Source organism: Anguilla anguilla, chromosome 2 (genome assembly GCF_013347855.1).
Source record: "Anguilla anguilla isolate fAngAng1 chromosome 2, fAngAng1.pri, whole genome shotgun sequence".
Lineage (NCBI taxonomy): Eukaryota > Metazoa > Chordata > Actinopteri > Anguilliformes > Anguillidae > Anguilla > Anguilla anguilla.
This window is the reverse complement of record NC_049202.1, coordinates 7,296,523-7,310,656: the sequence shown is the minus strand read 5'-3', so window position 1 is coordinate 7,310,656 and position 14,134 is coordinate 7,296,523. Positions and strand designations below refer to the sequence as shown.

At 46.1% G+C, this 14,134-nt stretch overlaps 1 protein-coding gene across 1 annotated transcript; it reads left to right on the top strand.

Annotated features, from left to right (window-relative positions):
- The first annotated feature begins 645 nt into the window (after positions 1-645).
- LOC118221385 (guanine nucleotide-binding protein G(I)/G(S)/G(O) subunit gamma-4) lies at positions 646-13,350 on the top strand. The gene is made up of 3 exons (XM_035406424.1): positions 646-1,373; positions 8,610-8,717; positions 13,189-13,350. Exons 2-3 carry the CDS (start codon positions 8,619-8,621, stop codon positions 13,315-13,317), a joined length of 228 nt encoding a protein of 75 aa, XP_035262315.1. The 5' UTR covers positions 646-1,373; positions 8,610-8,618; the 3' UTR covers positions 13,318-13,350.
- Positions 13,351-14,134: the final 784 nt, after the last annotated feature.

The window sequence follows — 14,134 nt, the reverse complement described above, 5'->3', positions numbered from 1 at the left end:
CGCCCTACAATATGGCCGCGACGAAATTGGAGGAGTCACAAATTGAGACAAAAATATCGTTCACGTGGACAGTCGTGTCAATTAAAAGCCTGTTTTGTTCCTTTCTGAACGACTAACATTTTAGGGAGTTGGTTTTATCCCTCGTGCGAATAACTGTCATATTCAAAGTAGCACCCAGATATCTCGGGAGTAATTCTATATTCTGTTCAGTCGATTGTTTTCATTTTGATTGTCTTTTAGACTTGAATTTCCTCCGGCAGTTTGAAATCTTTTACAGTGACACCGTGTCTGGTTGCCATGGAAATCACAAACGAGATGATCAACCCCTGTTCTATTTGTTTATGCAACATGTTCATTTTAAAATGATAAAATATGTTTTGCTGTGTTAATGAGCAAACGATGATGTAGAGGTGTTATATATTTGGAGCTAAATATTGACATTCCCCTTTGTCGAAAGTGCAGATGAAACGAGTGCATCCTTTACCATTCGGTTTGAACCAGATAGGCCTATAATATCCTACACCTGGTTTTGTCACATTTTTTATAGCCAAATGATAAAAATGTTCGGAGGCTTCACGTCGTGATTCGTGGAAAGGAACCGACTGCGCCCCGAAAAGGTAGTTCAATGCATGTTTTCAGCGGACCGACGCACCTTTTCCTGTTTCCTCTCACACTGAAATTCGTTCTTCAAGACGGAATAACTGGGAGACCCGGTGATGTAAACGGTGATGTAAAATTAAGCAGGGAAGCCTCGCTCCCATGAGCTCTTTGCGGCAATGAGTGTCGAGCAGCTAGTCGACTGAAGCAAAATTAAAATGCGGTGGATGCCATTTTCACGTTTGTGTAGAAGTAAGAGGGGGGGAATTAGCCATCCGGTTCACACTTCAGATTATGGGGAAAATAAAAATGTTAGGGAAAAGCGCTGCGTGAACGCATTCCAGGTTGCGGCCAGAGCGCGCGCGCATCGTCAGCGCACGTTGGCGAGCCCATCTCTCAGTCCTGAGTGTGGAATAGATTGTGACACCCCTCCGTGTCCTATATTCTAATCGTCCTACAGAGGTCTTCCCCAACTGCATCTATCATAATATCTCCGACTCTTAGGTAGTGCAGGTCGAGGCTGGGCTGTGCGGTTTTCATAAGGTCCCTAAGATTCAAAGGAGAGCTGCGTGGACGCGTAGGGCATAGGGAAAGGTCTGGCATGAGGTTGAAGCGTCTACATTTGTTGTCATTCAACCTGCTTACGCAGCGACGGCGGTGAATCGGTCCGGGGTTTTCCTCTGTTTTAGTTGGAAGTGACTTTCCGCCTCGAATTCTTCATTACAGCGGAATTGGCCCCCTTCGCCCGATATTGGCTTTTCAGCGGCACTCTTCAGGTAGGTAAAGTGATATCTGAACGTTTAGGCTGTTGTTCCAGTGTCGTTTTCCTGGCGATTACAAAATGTTCGTGCATACCATTATTGCTAACTGCATGGAAACACAATTGCCGTGTAGCCGCGCCGATGAAAATAACAAATATATTTAATGATTTAGCGGGGTAAAACTCTGGGGCAACGACAGTTGCTGACAAATGTAAGAGGGCTACGGTTATTTGAGACAATGGAGGAATGGCAAATTACGGTGCCGTTTCTTGCATTGAATTATAAATACTCATTTAGAATATCATGGTTTATCTGGATGAAACTGGACTAGGTGTTGATTTGACAGGCGATGTTTGACCCACATAATTACAGTTCATGCTGCTAGACGACTGTCAGCATATTTTAATATGCGATCCTTTCGTGAGGATTGATGACAGCGTAACAAATGCCACTGGGCGGTATACAAAATATTATTTTTGCCAAATGCTATCGGGAGAAAATGTATCGGGAGTCATCGGGAGCTGAACGACTTTTTATTACAATAATAATAATCCAGATATTGTGCTGTGGGCGCACCCTGTTTTGGCATTGACACCCCTCTGTACATTTTTACTGTATACAGTCCACCCCTTCGTTAGGAATTCTGGTTGTAGATTCGCGTCCGCCTCCCTGACCGGGTGATGGACTGCTTGACTGATAGAGCGTAGGCTATGCACGGATAATGAATGAGCTTCTTTTTTGTAGTATTGATGGGAATGGTCATTGAAAATATCGCGGATGCGATAAATGTGTGCATTGCGAGGTTGTCGTAGCGACGTTAAGCGATTATATAGTTAAATGAATGGCTATCAGCTGATTTGCCATTTCTCAGCTTGCACTAGAGCGTCGAATTAACTTTTCTCCCTTCCCCCCAGTAATGTATACGCGTGGGGATAGATTGATCGGATTTGATAGCCGTTTCGGTTATTGATCCAATCTCAACATGGCAGGCGACCTATTGGTTAGAATTCATTAGACTTGGGAAAAATAAGAAACTGAGGTTTTGTTATCTTGCTTTAAGGTATTCAAGGAAGACGTCGGCAAATTGATCTGAGCTATTTGTTAATTCTAAAAAAAAAAAAAGTATCACAGGAATCACAGAGGTAGGCCATTGTTATGTTTGATACTTTAAACGATCTCAGCTGTGTGTAGTGTTGTCCTGTGTTATTGGTGTTGTCTCCAGGAGAAAAATAGCAAATCCAATGTGGGAAACCCGCTCCAGGGGGGCCTACTGCCTCCTACAGGCTGACACATATTACTGCAAGTGGAACAGTAATTTCGTAATTATGACACCGCCCATCTAGAAATGCCCAGCTTAGTTTAGCTTAGCTGCTTCTCCAGCTTCAAATCTCCAGTACTTAATTGATGCTTACTGCAAACACTCAAGCACATGTACACATCTAAGATGTCGTTTTTGTGGTGTGTGGCTCATAAGCGTACGGTATGATGACGAGCCTTGGCAGGCTGGAGAGTTGATGTGAGGTAGGCTTCCAGTGAATGCGCTTTGGTGACGGTCAATGGTCGGTTACTTATGGCCTATTGCTGTTGTTTTACGTAGATGGATCTCCAGCCAAAGCTAACTCAACCGTTCGCCTGTAAGTTGACGCAGACTAAAACGTGCTGCTGACCAATCATATTAGAGCATTTTGTGATTTCCCTTTCCAGAAGCTTCAGAGAGGTGTCCGTGGTTGAATGACTTAAGGTATTAACAGCATTCTGATATTGTGAAATCTACAGTGCATCTGTGGGTCGGTCGAATGCATGCATTCTGGTATTTTCAGAGAGAATTTCAAGGAATTTGTTTCTAAAAGTATCTTCTAAAAATAAAATTAAAAATTACCCAGTTTTAAATCTGCAATTAGGGGAAATCAGCGATCCGGAGTGGAGTCCTCACTTTGCCACCTACGGCTTGCACAGGGGAGGCTGCAGATGAAGCCTCTGCTCTCTTCCCCCTCCTCTAGCCCGCTGCTCTGGCCTGCTGCTGTGTTTCTCCCTCCAGGCCACGCACTGCCACAGAGAATACTGCTGACGATGGGGAGAGGAGAGGTCTGTCTGTCTCTCTGATTTATACCCGCTGGCCTGTGGGGCCTGTGGGGCCGTGGGGCGTCTGACAGAGAGACTGCCGTACCCAGATGAACCCTGAGCGGGTCCAGGTCTGTTTTTTGGGGGTGAAGCTTGGTTTTGTCTCGCGGTTGTATGGACTTCTTCTTGTCACAGTTGGCTAACGGCACAGTCGTGGTTCGGGCCTGCGAGCTCCCGGGTTTTCCCACATCCCACCTTGTACCCAGAGTCAGCGCCTTAACCAGCTGCGCCACACAGAAGTCCCCAAGAAACAGGGGCCCCCAAAAACGCCATCACAGGTTCTGTTGTAGGTTATTTGGACTCGCAAAACACTCAGCTCTGTATTCGCAACACTGAAAATTCCGTCTCCTTACCATTGAAGCTAAAGCACGCGCATTGGCTGCATCTTCAGAAAAATCATTAAGTGGGCATGGCCTAGTCCCATACTCTCGCAATGAACATTCTGTACTGTGATATAGCGCCGGAACCTTCTTTCGGAAGGAAGCAGAGGGGATGGAAAGAACGCACAAGGGTCTGGTTTGGCTAAAAAAAATCTGTTATGTGGTACTTTGAACTGCAAGTTTTTGGATTCGTAGATGTGAAAATTCCAAGATCCATAATTAGAGCAGTATTAACATATAAAAAATGTGTCTTACCAATCATTTACAAAAAAAAAAAAAAAACTTATTTGAATTCAAAGATGCCATTGAAAGCCTTATATTAAAGTTTATTGGCCAGCACTCACGATTAGAACTGTGCAAAACAATAATAATAATTAGCTACGGGTTTTTCAATAACTTTTTAGCTTCCCTGACTTGAATAGTTTTTGTTTAATCACAACATATTTTATCCTTTAGTGATATTGATGAAGCACTATTGATATTTTCCTGGTCCATACAACACGTGTTAAGCATGTAATATTGTAAAGTATGAACTCAAATTTCTGTGTCACATAGATTAAATTTCATATATTGTCAATTTATGTAAATTAATTCAAACATTTATGTGGATATATTTCTTCTGTGTTTTATGCAAATGCATGCACATATTATATCTGCCGGAATAATAACTGGATTAAATAAGCAGATGGAATATTTAACCTAAATTTAGCATTCATATAAATGAACAAAAATGCTTTAATCCCTTTTTAAGTTTTTTATTCCAATTATTTTTTCAGTTTAACTTGCACCCTGATGCCTGATTGAAATGCAATACCATCAAATATTCAATACAACACACATTTTCAAGATGGAGGTGCTATTTCGGCATATTCATCCTGCTGCCATGTCATAATTTCAGATCCTGTGTCAAATACGCTGGATATCTGACCTGTTTCACTTGAGGTTTGGAGAGTTAGGAAATGTGTGCCTGGAGGGTTGTGTCACCCTACTTGAAAAATGTCAAGTTTTGGTGACAACATGACAAAGTCCTTGTTATCATGACAAATCCCATGTTATTATGACAAATCCCAGGTTATCATTACCCTGCAGTGCTATGAGCTTGACCAGGCTGCTCATAACCTTACGGTACTATGAGTCTGACTAGGCTGCTCATAATCTTATGGTACTGTGAGCCTGACCAGGCTGCTCATAACCTTGCAGTACTATGAGCATGACCAGGCTGCTCATGACCTTACAGTACTATGAATCTGACCAGGCTGCTCATAACCTTACAGTACTATGAGCCTGACCTGGCTACTCATAACTTTACAGTACTAACAGCTTGACCAGGCTGCTCATAACCTTACATTGAGAATGACACCAACATAAGTCTGCCCAACATTTGGGGATGTGCTTTGCAAAGAAGGCAATTGTCCATTCTTCTGATGAGTCAAAATATCATATCTATGCGTCTCTGACTGGAGTTGGTGATTTGTGCCAGCTCAACCAATAAGATAGCCCTGGCTAAAACTTGCCAGAGCCAATCAGGTTGCAGGACACACCAGTCTCACAAACTGTAGGTTCCACGTCCCGATTCTTGATCACTAGAAACATGATATTTGTCTCTTTATTCCTCTCTGGAAAATCTCCAGATGGAACTGTGAAGTTACTTGTGACAAAATGATCATTAGTAAATGGCACCACATGAAATAATGATTGATTGATTGATTGATTGATTGATTAATTGATGCATCTGTGAGCTTGGGTCCTGAAAGGGCTGAAAGCCACAGTAAAATTGGGGTGAAATGGGGACATAGGTTCCTCGGAAACTGGCACAGAGGCTGAAACCAAACAGAAACGAGGCGAGCGATTTGTATTTGGCAAAAAGAGCGATGCTATTGTTGCGTGGCACGAAGCAGAACGGGGCGCATCGAAAGTCCGGCTAGCACCCCAAACAGATGGAACAGACGGTCAAAGGCTGGAGCGACTGGCACCCAACACATTTCTGTGAGGAAATTAAACTGAGCGGATATATTTGGGCAAAAGTGCCGATCACTTATACTTATTATTTATACTGCTCATTTATACCATCATTTATGTCAATCGTTTATACCAATAATTTATACCGATCAATTACAGACCATTTGTACCATCGTGTATACTGACTGGTTACACCATCATTTTTACCAATCATTTATACTAATTATTTATAGCAATCATTTATGCCGCTCATTTGTAAACCAGGCTTTTCACAGTCATCATGTGAGCAAACGGTTCCAGGCTTCTCCACTGATACAGATGTTTTCTCACGCAATTTTTGTTTGTTTTAACTTCCTGAAACATTCAAATTGATTTCATTCTTCACTTTAGATATGCATTTTAATTGACAAATGAAGGGTAAAATTCTGATCAGTTTTTCTCCCCCAGAGAGTTGCTGTTGGTGCCACATGTCAAGTTACCCATTACCAATTTCTCCTTTTAAACAATGTAAACTTACCGTTTGACTCATTTGAGAAAATTCGAGGTTAATCAACTTTCTGGCTCGCAGGCAAAAGTAACCATAGCAACAGGGGTCAAGCCACATGAATGGAATAAAAAAAGAAAAGAAAAAAAAAAGAATAAGGGTATAAATTTGGCACCCGTCGCGTGTCAATTAGCTGAGGGTTATCGACAGGCTGTCGGGTCCATTAAACGGGACTGAGATGTCCTCTGGGCGACCCCACTCACTTCCTCGCTGTCAGAAGAGCTCTGTTTCCTCCAGCGCGGCGTGGTGCGGTGAGGCGTTCGCTGAGTCCCCGGCGCGCGGCCGTCTCCCCGCCGGGCCCGGGGGCCGTCGCCATGGCGTTTCCCGCCGCTCGGTGCCTGCGGTTTGCTTGACAGACGAGGCCGGAGCCGCTCAGCGGCAGGTCTCTGTGCGCAGCTGGCTCTGGTGAGGAGGCCTCGGAGAGCTCCCGCTCCCCCTGCCCCCCCCCCCCGTTCAGACCCACCCCCATTATGCCCCCCGTCCATACCCCCCACCTGCACCCCCTCAGCCCCCTCCCCTCCTGCTCAGCTCGACAGGGGCCTCTAGCCCTGTTTCCAAAGAACGGACAGTGTTATCTAATTTTGTCGAAATATGATTTTGTGATCATGTATTCACGTCTTCGGTTTTCAACAAGGGGGGTCGGCCGACCCCTGGGGGTTCTTGAAGGTACTGTAGGGGGTCCCTGGCCAGACTTGGGGATTTGGGGAAATATTTTGAAATATAAAACCTTTTTTACCTTATGATGGGCTTCCCCTGGAAGCCTTGATGGGGGTGAGAAAAGGTTTTTTTTAAATAAAAGCCTGGTTGACATGATTTCAGTTGTTTTCAGGTTGATTATGAGACCCCTCCCTTCTCCGTGTTGATGTTGATGTTGAGTGTGCTGGAGCACGGCGAATGTGAGCGATGGCTGGGTACTCTTTGGTTAGGGAGCCCTGTGTGAATAACACCGTTCTCATCTTCTGGCTGAAACTTTTTTTTTTGATTGAGCGGCAGAGAAGGGGGACAGTGTGGCGTCTCAACCACCTATTTCTGTTCCGAAATACCAGACGTCCCGGCTATTGTGGGAAATTTTGGCAACCCTGCGTGGAAGCCGGTTTTGTCTGAGAGTGCCTGCTTAATTTGGCTACCCCCCCCTCTGTGGGTGCAATGGCTCGGGGCTGTCACGTTTAAGGAGGACCAACCGTGACACCACCTTAAGGAAGTGCTCGGCGTTGGTGAAGTCGTGCCACGCCCTTGGCTGCCAGTGTTCAGAGCCGTTAGCTGGCGGGCGCTTTATGGCGAGTCGGGCGTGTTCTGGGCCAGAGTGGCTCTTCCCTGTTTGCGATGCGCCGTCTCACTGGAGAAAATCATTAAATGTGTGTGGATATGCACCACAGCGATATGTAATATTGATATAGTCTGGTTTGTGTTGTGAGTCACTTAATGTGCATCTTTCTCTGAGTATTTATCTAAATATATCTCCGGCTGAATGGCTTTAAAACATTTTTATTTTGTGTCGAAACTGATCGTACTACGCCTTGCGCCTGGAAAAGGCACTTGATTGATGAAATTTATTTTTAAAAGTTGAACTTCTGGGTGGCACGGTGGTGTGGTGGGTAGCACTGTCGCCTCACAGCATGAAGGTCCTTTAGGGGTGGCGGTAGCTATTGGCTATATATTCGACTGTCAGTACTAAACTTGGCTTCCTTTTGGAGATTTTCCAATCTGCTTGCTAGTCCTTCTTTTTTTCCAGCAGTCTCAGTACACAGTGTGTGTTTTGCTGTCACTCTGGATGACAGCTTTCTGTAAACGGCTGTGTGTGTGTTTTGCAGTTGCTCCGGATGACAGCGGTCAGTAAACAGAAGCTGTGTGTGTGTTTTACTGTCGTTCTAGATGACAGCGGTCCGTAAACGGCTGTATTGCAGTCACTCTGGGTGACCGTGTCCAGTAAATGGCTGTGTGTGTGTGTTTTATTGTCGCTGTGGATGACAGCGTGCGCTACCCGGCTATGTGCGTGTTGTATAGTCGCTGTGGATGGCAGCGTTCTGTAAACGGCTGTGTGTGTATTATAATCACTCTGGATGACAGTGTCCAATCAACAGCTGAGTGTGTGTTTTGCTGTCACTCTGGATGACAGCTTCCTGTAAACAGCTGAGTGTGTGTTTTGCTGTCACTCTGGACGACAGCTTCCTGTAAACAGCTGAGTGTGTGTTTTGCTGTCACTCTGGATGACAGCTTCCTGTAAACAGCTGTGTGTGTGTTTTGCAGGAAAGCAGCATGAAGGACGGAATGGCCAATAACAACACGACCAGCATCTCACAGGCCAGGAAAGCCGTGGAGCAGCTGAAGATGGAGGCCTGCATGGACAGAATAAAGGTGCAGTACTACTGGCTGTGTGTGCGTGCGTGCGCGTGTGCGCGTGTGTGTGTTGTGTGTGTTTCTGTGCGTGTGTGTGTGTGCGCGTGTGTGTGTGTTTCTGTGCGTGTGTATGTGTGCGCGTGTGTGTGTGTGTGTGTGTATGTGTGTGTGTGTGTGTGAGAGGGAGAGAAAAACCATGCATATGTGTGTAGTGCATGTGTGTGTGTGTGCATGTTGCGTGTGCATGTGTGCGAGGGAAAGAAAAAGCATGCAAGTGTGTGTTTCTGCACGCGTTTCCTGATAGATCACATCTCACAGATGTGTTTCAGAGCGTGTCTCTGGATCAGAATGCTCACGCTCTCGCTAAAGCTCCTCCCCCTGCTGATGCGATCCGTCGGTCTGCGAGTCTCCGTGCGTTGCTCGCTCCCCCTGCCGGCGAGAGGCCGCGGCATTGGCGCTGAGTGATGATGTCACCGGGACTCCGCCGCAGACTGACGCCCTGATTAACGGCTAGCGCCTCAGCGCCACCCCGCAAATAAGCAAGGGCTGAACATAGCTGGGGTTTTTTTTTTTTTTTTTTGGCAGGAGCGCAGACTCCACTTGAAGAATGAGCCGGAGGACAGTCTGTGTCGGGCAGTGGGGGGGAGCGGGGGCGGGCAGGGGTGTGTCCCGCTTAATTCAGATTGCCATAACAGCAGCTCTTCTCCTCCGACGGAATCCCTGCCTGGTACATTACCCAAAACGGGCGCGCGGTGCGTGCTCCACATCGACCGGGCGTGCTCAGGCCCCTCCGGTAATGGGTTCACCCTTCGCCAACAACCGTACGGGCGCTAATATTGCTTGGTCGCATCCTACGGTGTTGTATTGATTAAATTTTTCTTCGTTTTTTTTTTTTTTTTTTTTTTTTGCTGTTGTCCTCTGCAGTGACCCCTAAGATATTGGGTTACCCCAGAGGCGGTATTATCCGCCGTTTGAGACGACAGAACCGCGTGGCGTAATGGCGAACGCTTGATGTGAAGGCTGAGTAATTGAGCGCGCTCTGTGGCTAATACAGAGATGCTGTGCTGCTCTTAACGGCTGCATTTCTTATCATCTGCTGAATGGAGCAGCCGTGTGTTAATGTTTCCCCCTCCCCCCTGAGAATGCACACACACACACTCACACACACACACGCATACACACACACTCACACACACACACTCACACACATACACACACACTCACACTCACACGCATACACTCACACTCACACGCATACACACACACTCACATACACACACACACACACACTCACACACACACACACACTCACACGCATACACACACACTCACATACGCACACGCATACACTCACACTCACACGCATACATACACACACACTCACATACACACACACACACACACTCACACACACACTCACACACACACACACACACACACTCACACACACACACACACTCACACGCATACACACACACTCACATACGCACACGCATACACTCACACTCACACGCATACATACACACACACTCACATACACACACACACACACACTCACACACACACACTCACACGCATACACACACACTCACATACTCATACGCATGCACGCACACACACACACACACTCACACACACACACACACACACACTCACACACACACACACACTCACACGCTCACACGCATACACACACACTCACACACACACACACACACTCTCACACACACACACACACTCACACGCTCACACGCATACACACACACACACACTCACACACACACACACACTCACATGCATACACACACACTCACATACGCACACACGCATGCACACACACACACACACACTCACACGCATACACTCACACTCACACGCATACACACACACTCACATACGCACGCACGCATGCACACACACACACACACACACACACACACACACACACACACAGACACATTCATTTATAATCACAAACTCTATCCTTTGGTTGCCATATGTGGCTCCTGCTCCTCAGCGATGACATCACCTAGCCCCCCCGCACCAGACTGCCCCCTCATTAGATCCCTCTGGCCTCCAGGCTGTGTCATTTACTCATTTGTGTGCTGGACTGTGAGTGAGCATTACCAGCATCCTGCATACAGCAGCTCTATAATCACACAGTGCAGAGTTACACTGTGATCAGCCTGCTCTATAGAGCACCTCTATAATCACACAGTGCAGAGTTACACTGTGATCAGCCTCCCCTGTGGAGCAGCAGCTCTATAATCACACAGTCCAGAGTTACACTGTGATCAGCCTCCCCTGTGGAGCAGCAGCTCTATAATCACACAGTGCAGAGTTACAGTGTGATCAGCCTCCCCTGTGGAGCAGCAGCTCTATAATCACACAGTCCAGAGTTACACTGTGATCAGCCTCCTCTGTGGAGCAGCAGCTCTATAATCACACAGTGCAGAGTTACAGTGTGATCAGCCTCCCCTGTGGAGCAGCAGCTCTATAATCACACAGTCCAGAGTTACACTGTGATCAGCCTCCCCTGTGGAGCAGCAGCTCTATAATCACACAGTCCAGAGTTACACTGTGATCAGCCTCCTCTGTGGAGCAGCTCTACAGTCACACAGTCCTGAATCACGCAATGATCAGCCTCCTTTATAGAGCAGCTCTATAATCACTCAGTCCAGAGTGGCCATACTGTGATCAGCCTCCTCTGTGGAGCAGCTCTACAGTCACACAGTCCTGAGTCACACAATGATCAGCCTTCTTTATAGAGCAGCTCTACAGTCACACAGTCCAGAGTTACTGTGCATTTAAGTTGCTCTAGGTCATGGGTGTCAAACCCCAGTCCTGGAGGGCTGCAGTGTCTGCAGGTATTTCTGCTTACCTTTCAATGGGCAGCCAATTAAGGCCCTGAGAACAAAGGTGTGTGGACTCTTTAAGCCAATCAGTGACTCACCGATTAATCACCGGTGCTGAAACGCACTGAAAACCAGCAGGTGCTGCAGCCCTCCAGGACTGGAGTTTGACAGCCCTGCTCACGCATGGGAGCCAGCCAGCGCGCGCGGGTTGTGTTTGGTGAGTTAGAGTGATCACGTTTTCCCCCTCTGGGCTCCCTGAAGACGGCCCCGCGTTTTGCGGAGGAGCTGAGAAGGTGCGACTTTCGCGAAGCCGCTGACGTTATTGGAAGTGGCGGGAGCCCTGTTCTCCCGCGCGGTGACATCATCATCATCATCGAAAGAGTTTTAATTACACGAGCGACGTGCGCCGAGGTCCCATCTGCTCTTAGGCTGAATACCCGGGGACCAGCAGTGTAATTATCTGGCTCCAGACCGTCAGCGCGTTAGGAGTTGCTTTTTTTTTTTTTTTTTTTTTGTTGCTTATTACTCCTTTTCATCTTGATCGAAAAAGTAATTCAGGATTCCGGCTCTGAAAGAATTTATTTATTTGTTTATTGATGACAGCGTTGTAAAATTTGGGAAAGTTGCAAAAACTGTTGGGGAATTTGAGTCAAAGGGAACGAAAAACACTTTACCCCAATGTGTTACGTATGCCATCACATCCAAATATGTTCCGCTTATGACATCACTCCCAAAGGTATGTTATGTACATGATATGACACCCAAAGATGTAACAGTACATGCATGACATCAGACCGAAAGATGTGTTACTTATGACATCTGACCCAAAGATATTTTACTTATGACATCACACCCTAGGATATGTTACATAAGTGACATCACACCCAAAGATTTCCTCCAAAAAAATCACCTCCAGAAAAAGAAAATTGAGACAAATTTTTAAAGATAATTACAGGTATTTAACCAGAATTGTTTCAGTAAAACTGTCCAGTTGTTTCAGCGAAAATATTCAGCTGTATGAATGGACTGAGAAAGTGCATGTGGTATGGGTGCAGTGCAGGGTGAAAATGCACGCCGACTGGTGGCAGGAGAATGCCTGTGCCCCCAGACCCCCTCCCAAATTTACAGAGAACCGGAGGAGGCTGCAGAGTGGGACTGGGGCTACCCTTCTGCCCCTCCACCCCAAAAAATGGGGAAAGGGGAGTCAAGTCACTTTCAAGTCAAGTCACTTTTATTTGCATAGCACATTTAAAAACAACAGGAGTTGCGCCAAAGTGCTTTCCAGTCACTGCAATACAACACAACAAGCCACAACAAAATTACATCACAATACAACACAACAAACCACAACAAAATTACATCACAATACAACACAACAAGCCACAACAAAATTACATCACAATACAACACAACAAACCACAACAAAATTACATCACAATACAACACAACAAGCCACAACAAAATTACAACCACAACAAAATTACAAGCCACAACAAAATTACAACCACAACAAAATTACAACCACAACAAAATTACAACCACAACAAAATTATTAGAGAAGCAAACTAGGAATAAACCAATAACCGATAATATTTTTGTTTGTGTGTTTTTTTTTGTGTGGCTCTGGTTGCCAGGTGTCGAAGGCGGCGGCCGACCTGATGGCGTACTGCGACGCCCACATACGGGAGGACCCCCTCATCGTGCCCGTGCCCGCGTCCGAGAACCCCTTCCGGGAGAAAAAGCTCTTCTGCACCATCCTCTGAGGAGCTGCCCCCCCCCCCCCACCCCACCCTGGCCCCGCCCCACCCCCCCCCACCTCCTCACACCTCCCCCCCAACCCCACCCCCAACACCACCAACCACCCTTTACCAATCTGGAGCCCCAATGGGTACTAGAGAAAGATAAGAGGCCTTGCCTGGTCTTTTAAAGCGTCGCCCCCGGCAACAGCGACTGACAGAGGAACGCCAGTCCTCTCACTGATTGTCCTTGTTTCCTTTTTCAATTTATTACCGCTTAATTATTATATTATTACATAACCTATTTATAGATAAAATATATATATATATATATATGATATATGATATTTAATATTACAGCAGGTAATATTACATATACAGAGGTATATGTTGTTTATGCAGGACAAGTTTGCTTTTCCTTATTTTTTCCTTTGTGAAGCCCACGGTGTACATTTTGCAGATGGATCCCTTGGTGTGTGTGCGTGTAAAAAAAAAATAGGAACAGATGTAAAGCTAGCGCAGGGTCAGCTGATTCACATGAAGAGCGTCATTTAGTAGCTGAAGAACATATGGGCCCGGAGCCTTTCTCTTCGCCGAATTCACTCTGCACGCCCGGCGCAATTCAAATGAGAAAATTTAAAATAGTTTTTTCGTTTTGGAGAAAAAAAACAAACAAAAAAAAAAACAACAGAAACAAATGTGCTCGCGCATATTATCATGTCTTCTCGACAGCGTTGTGCATAAACACACCGTGGTTACGGTGTTTTTTTTTTCGATTCAGGCCCGATGTTCTCCCTGATGCTTTTGCTTATGTGGTGCTTTGCTTGTGATTCCGGTTTGTGCT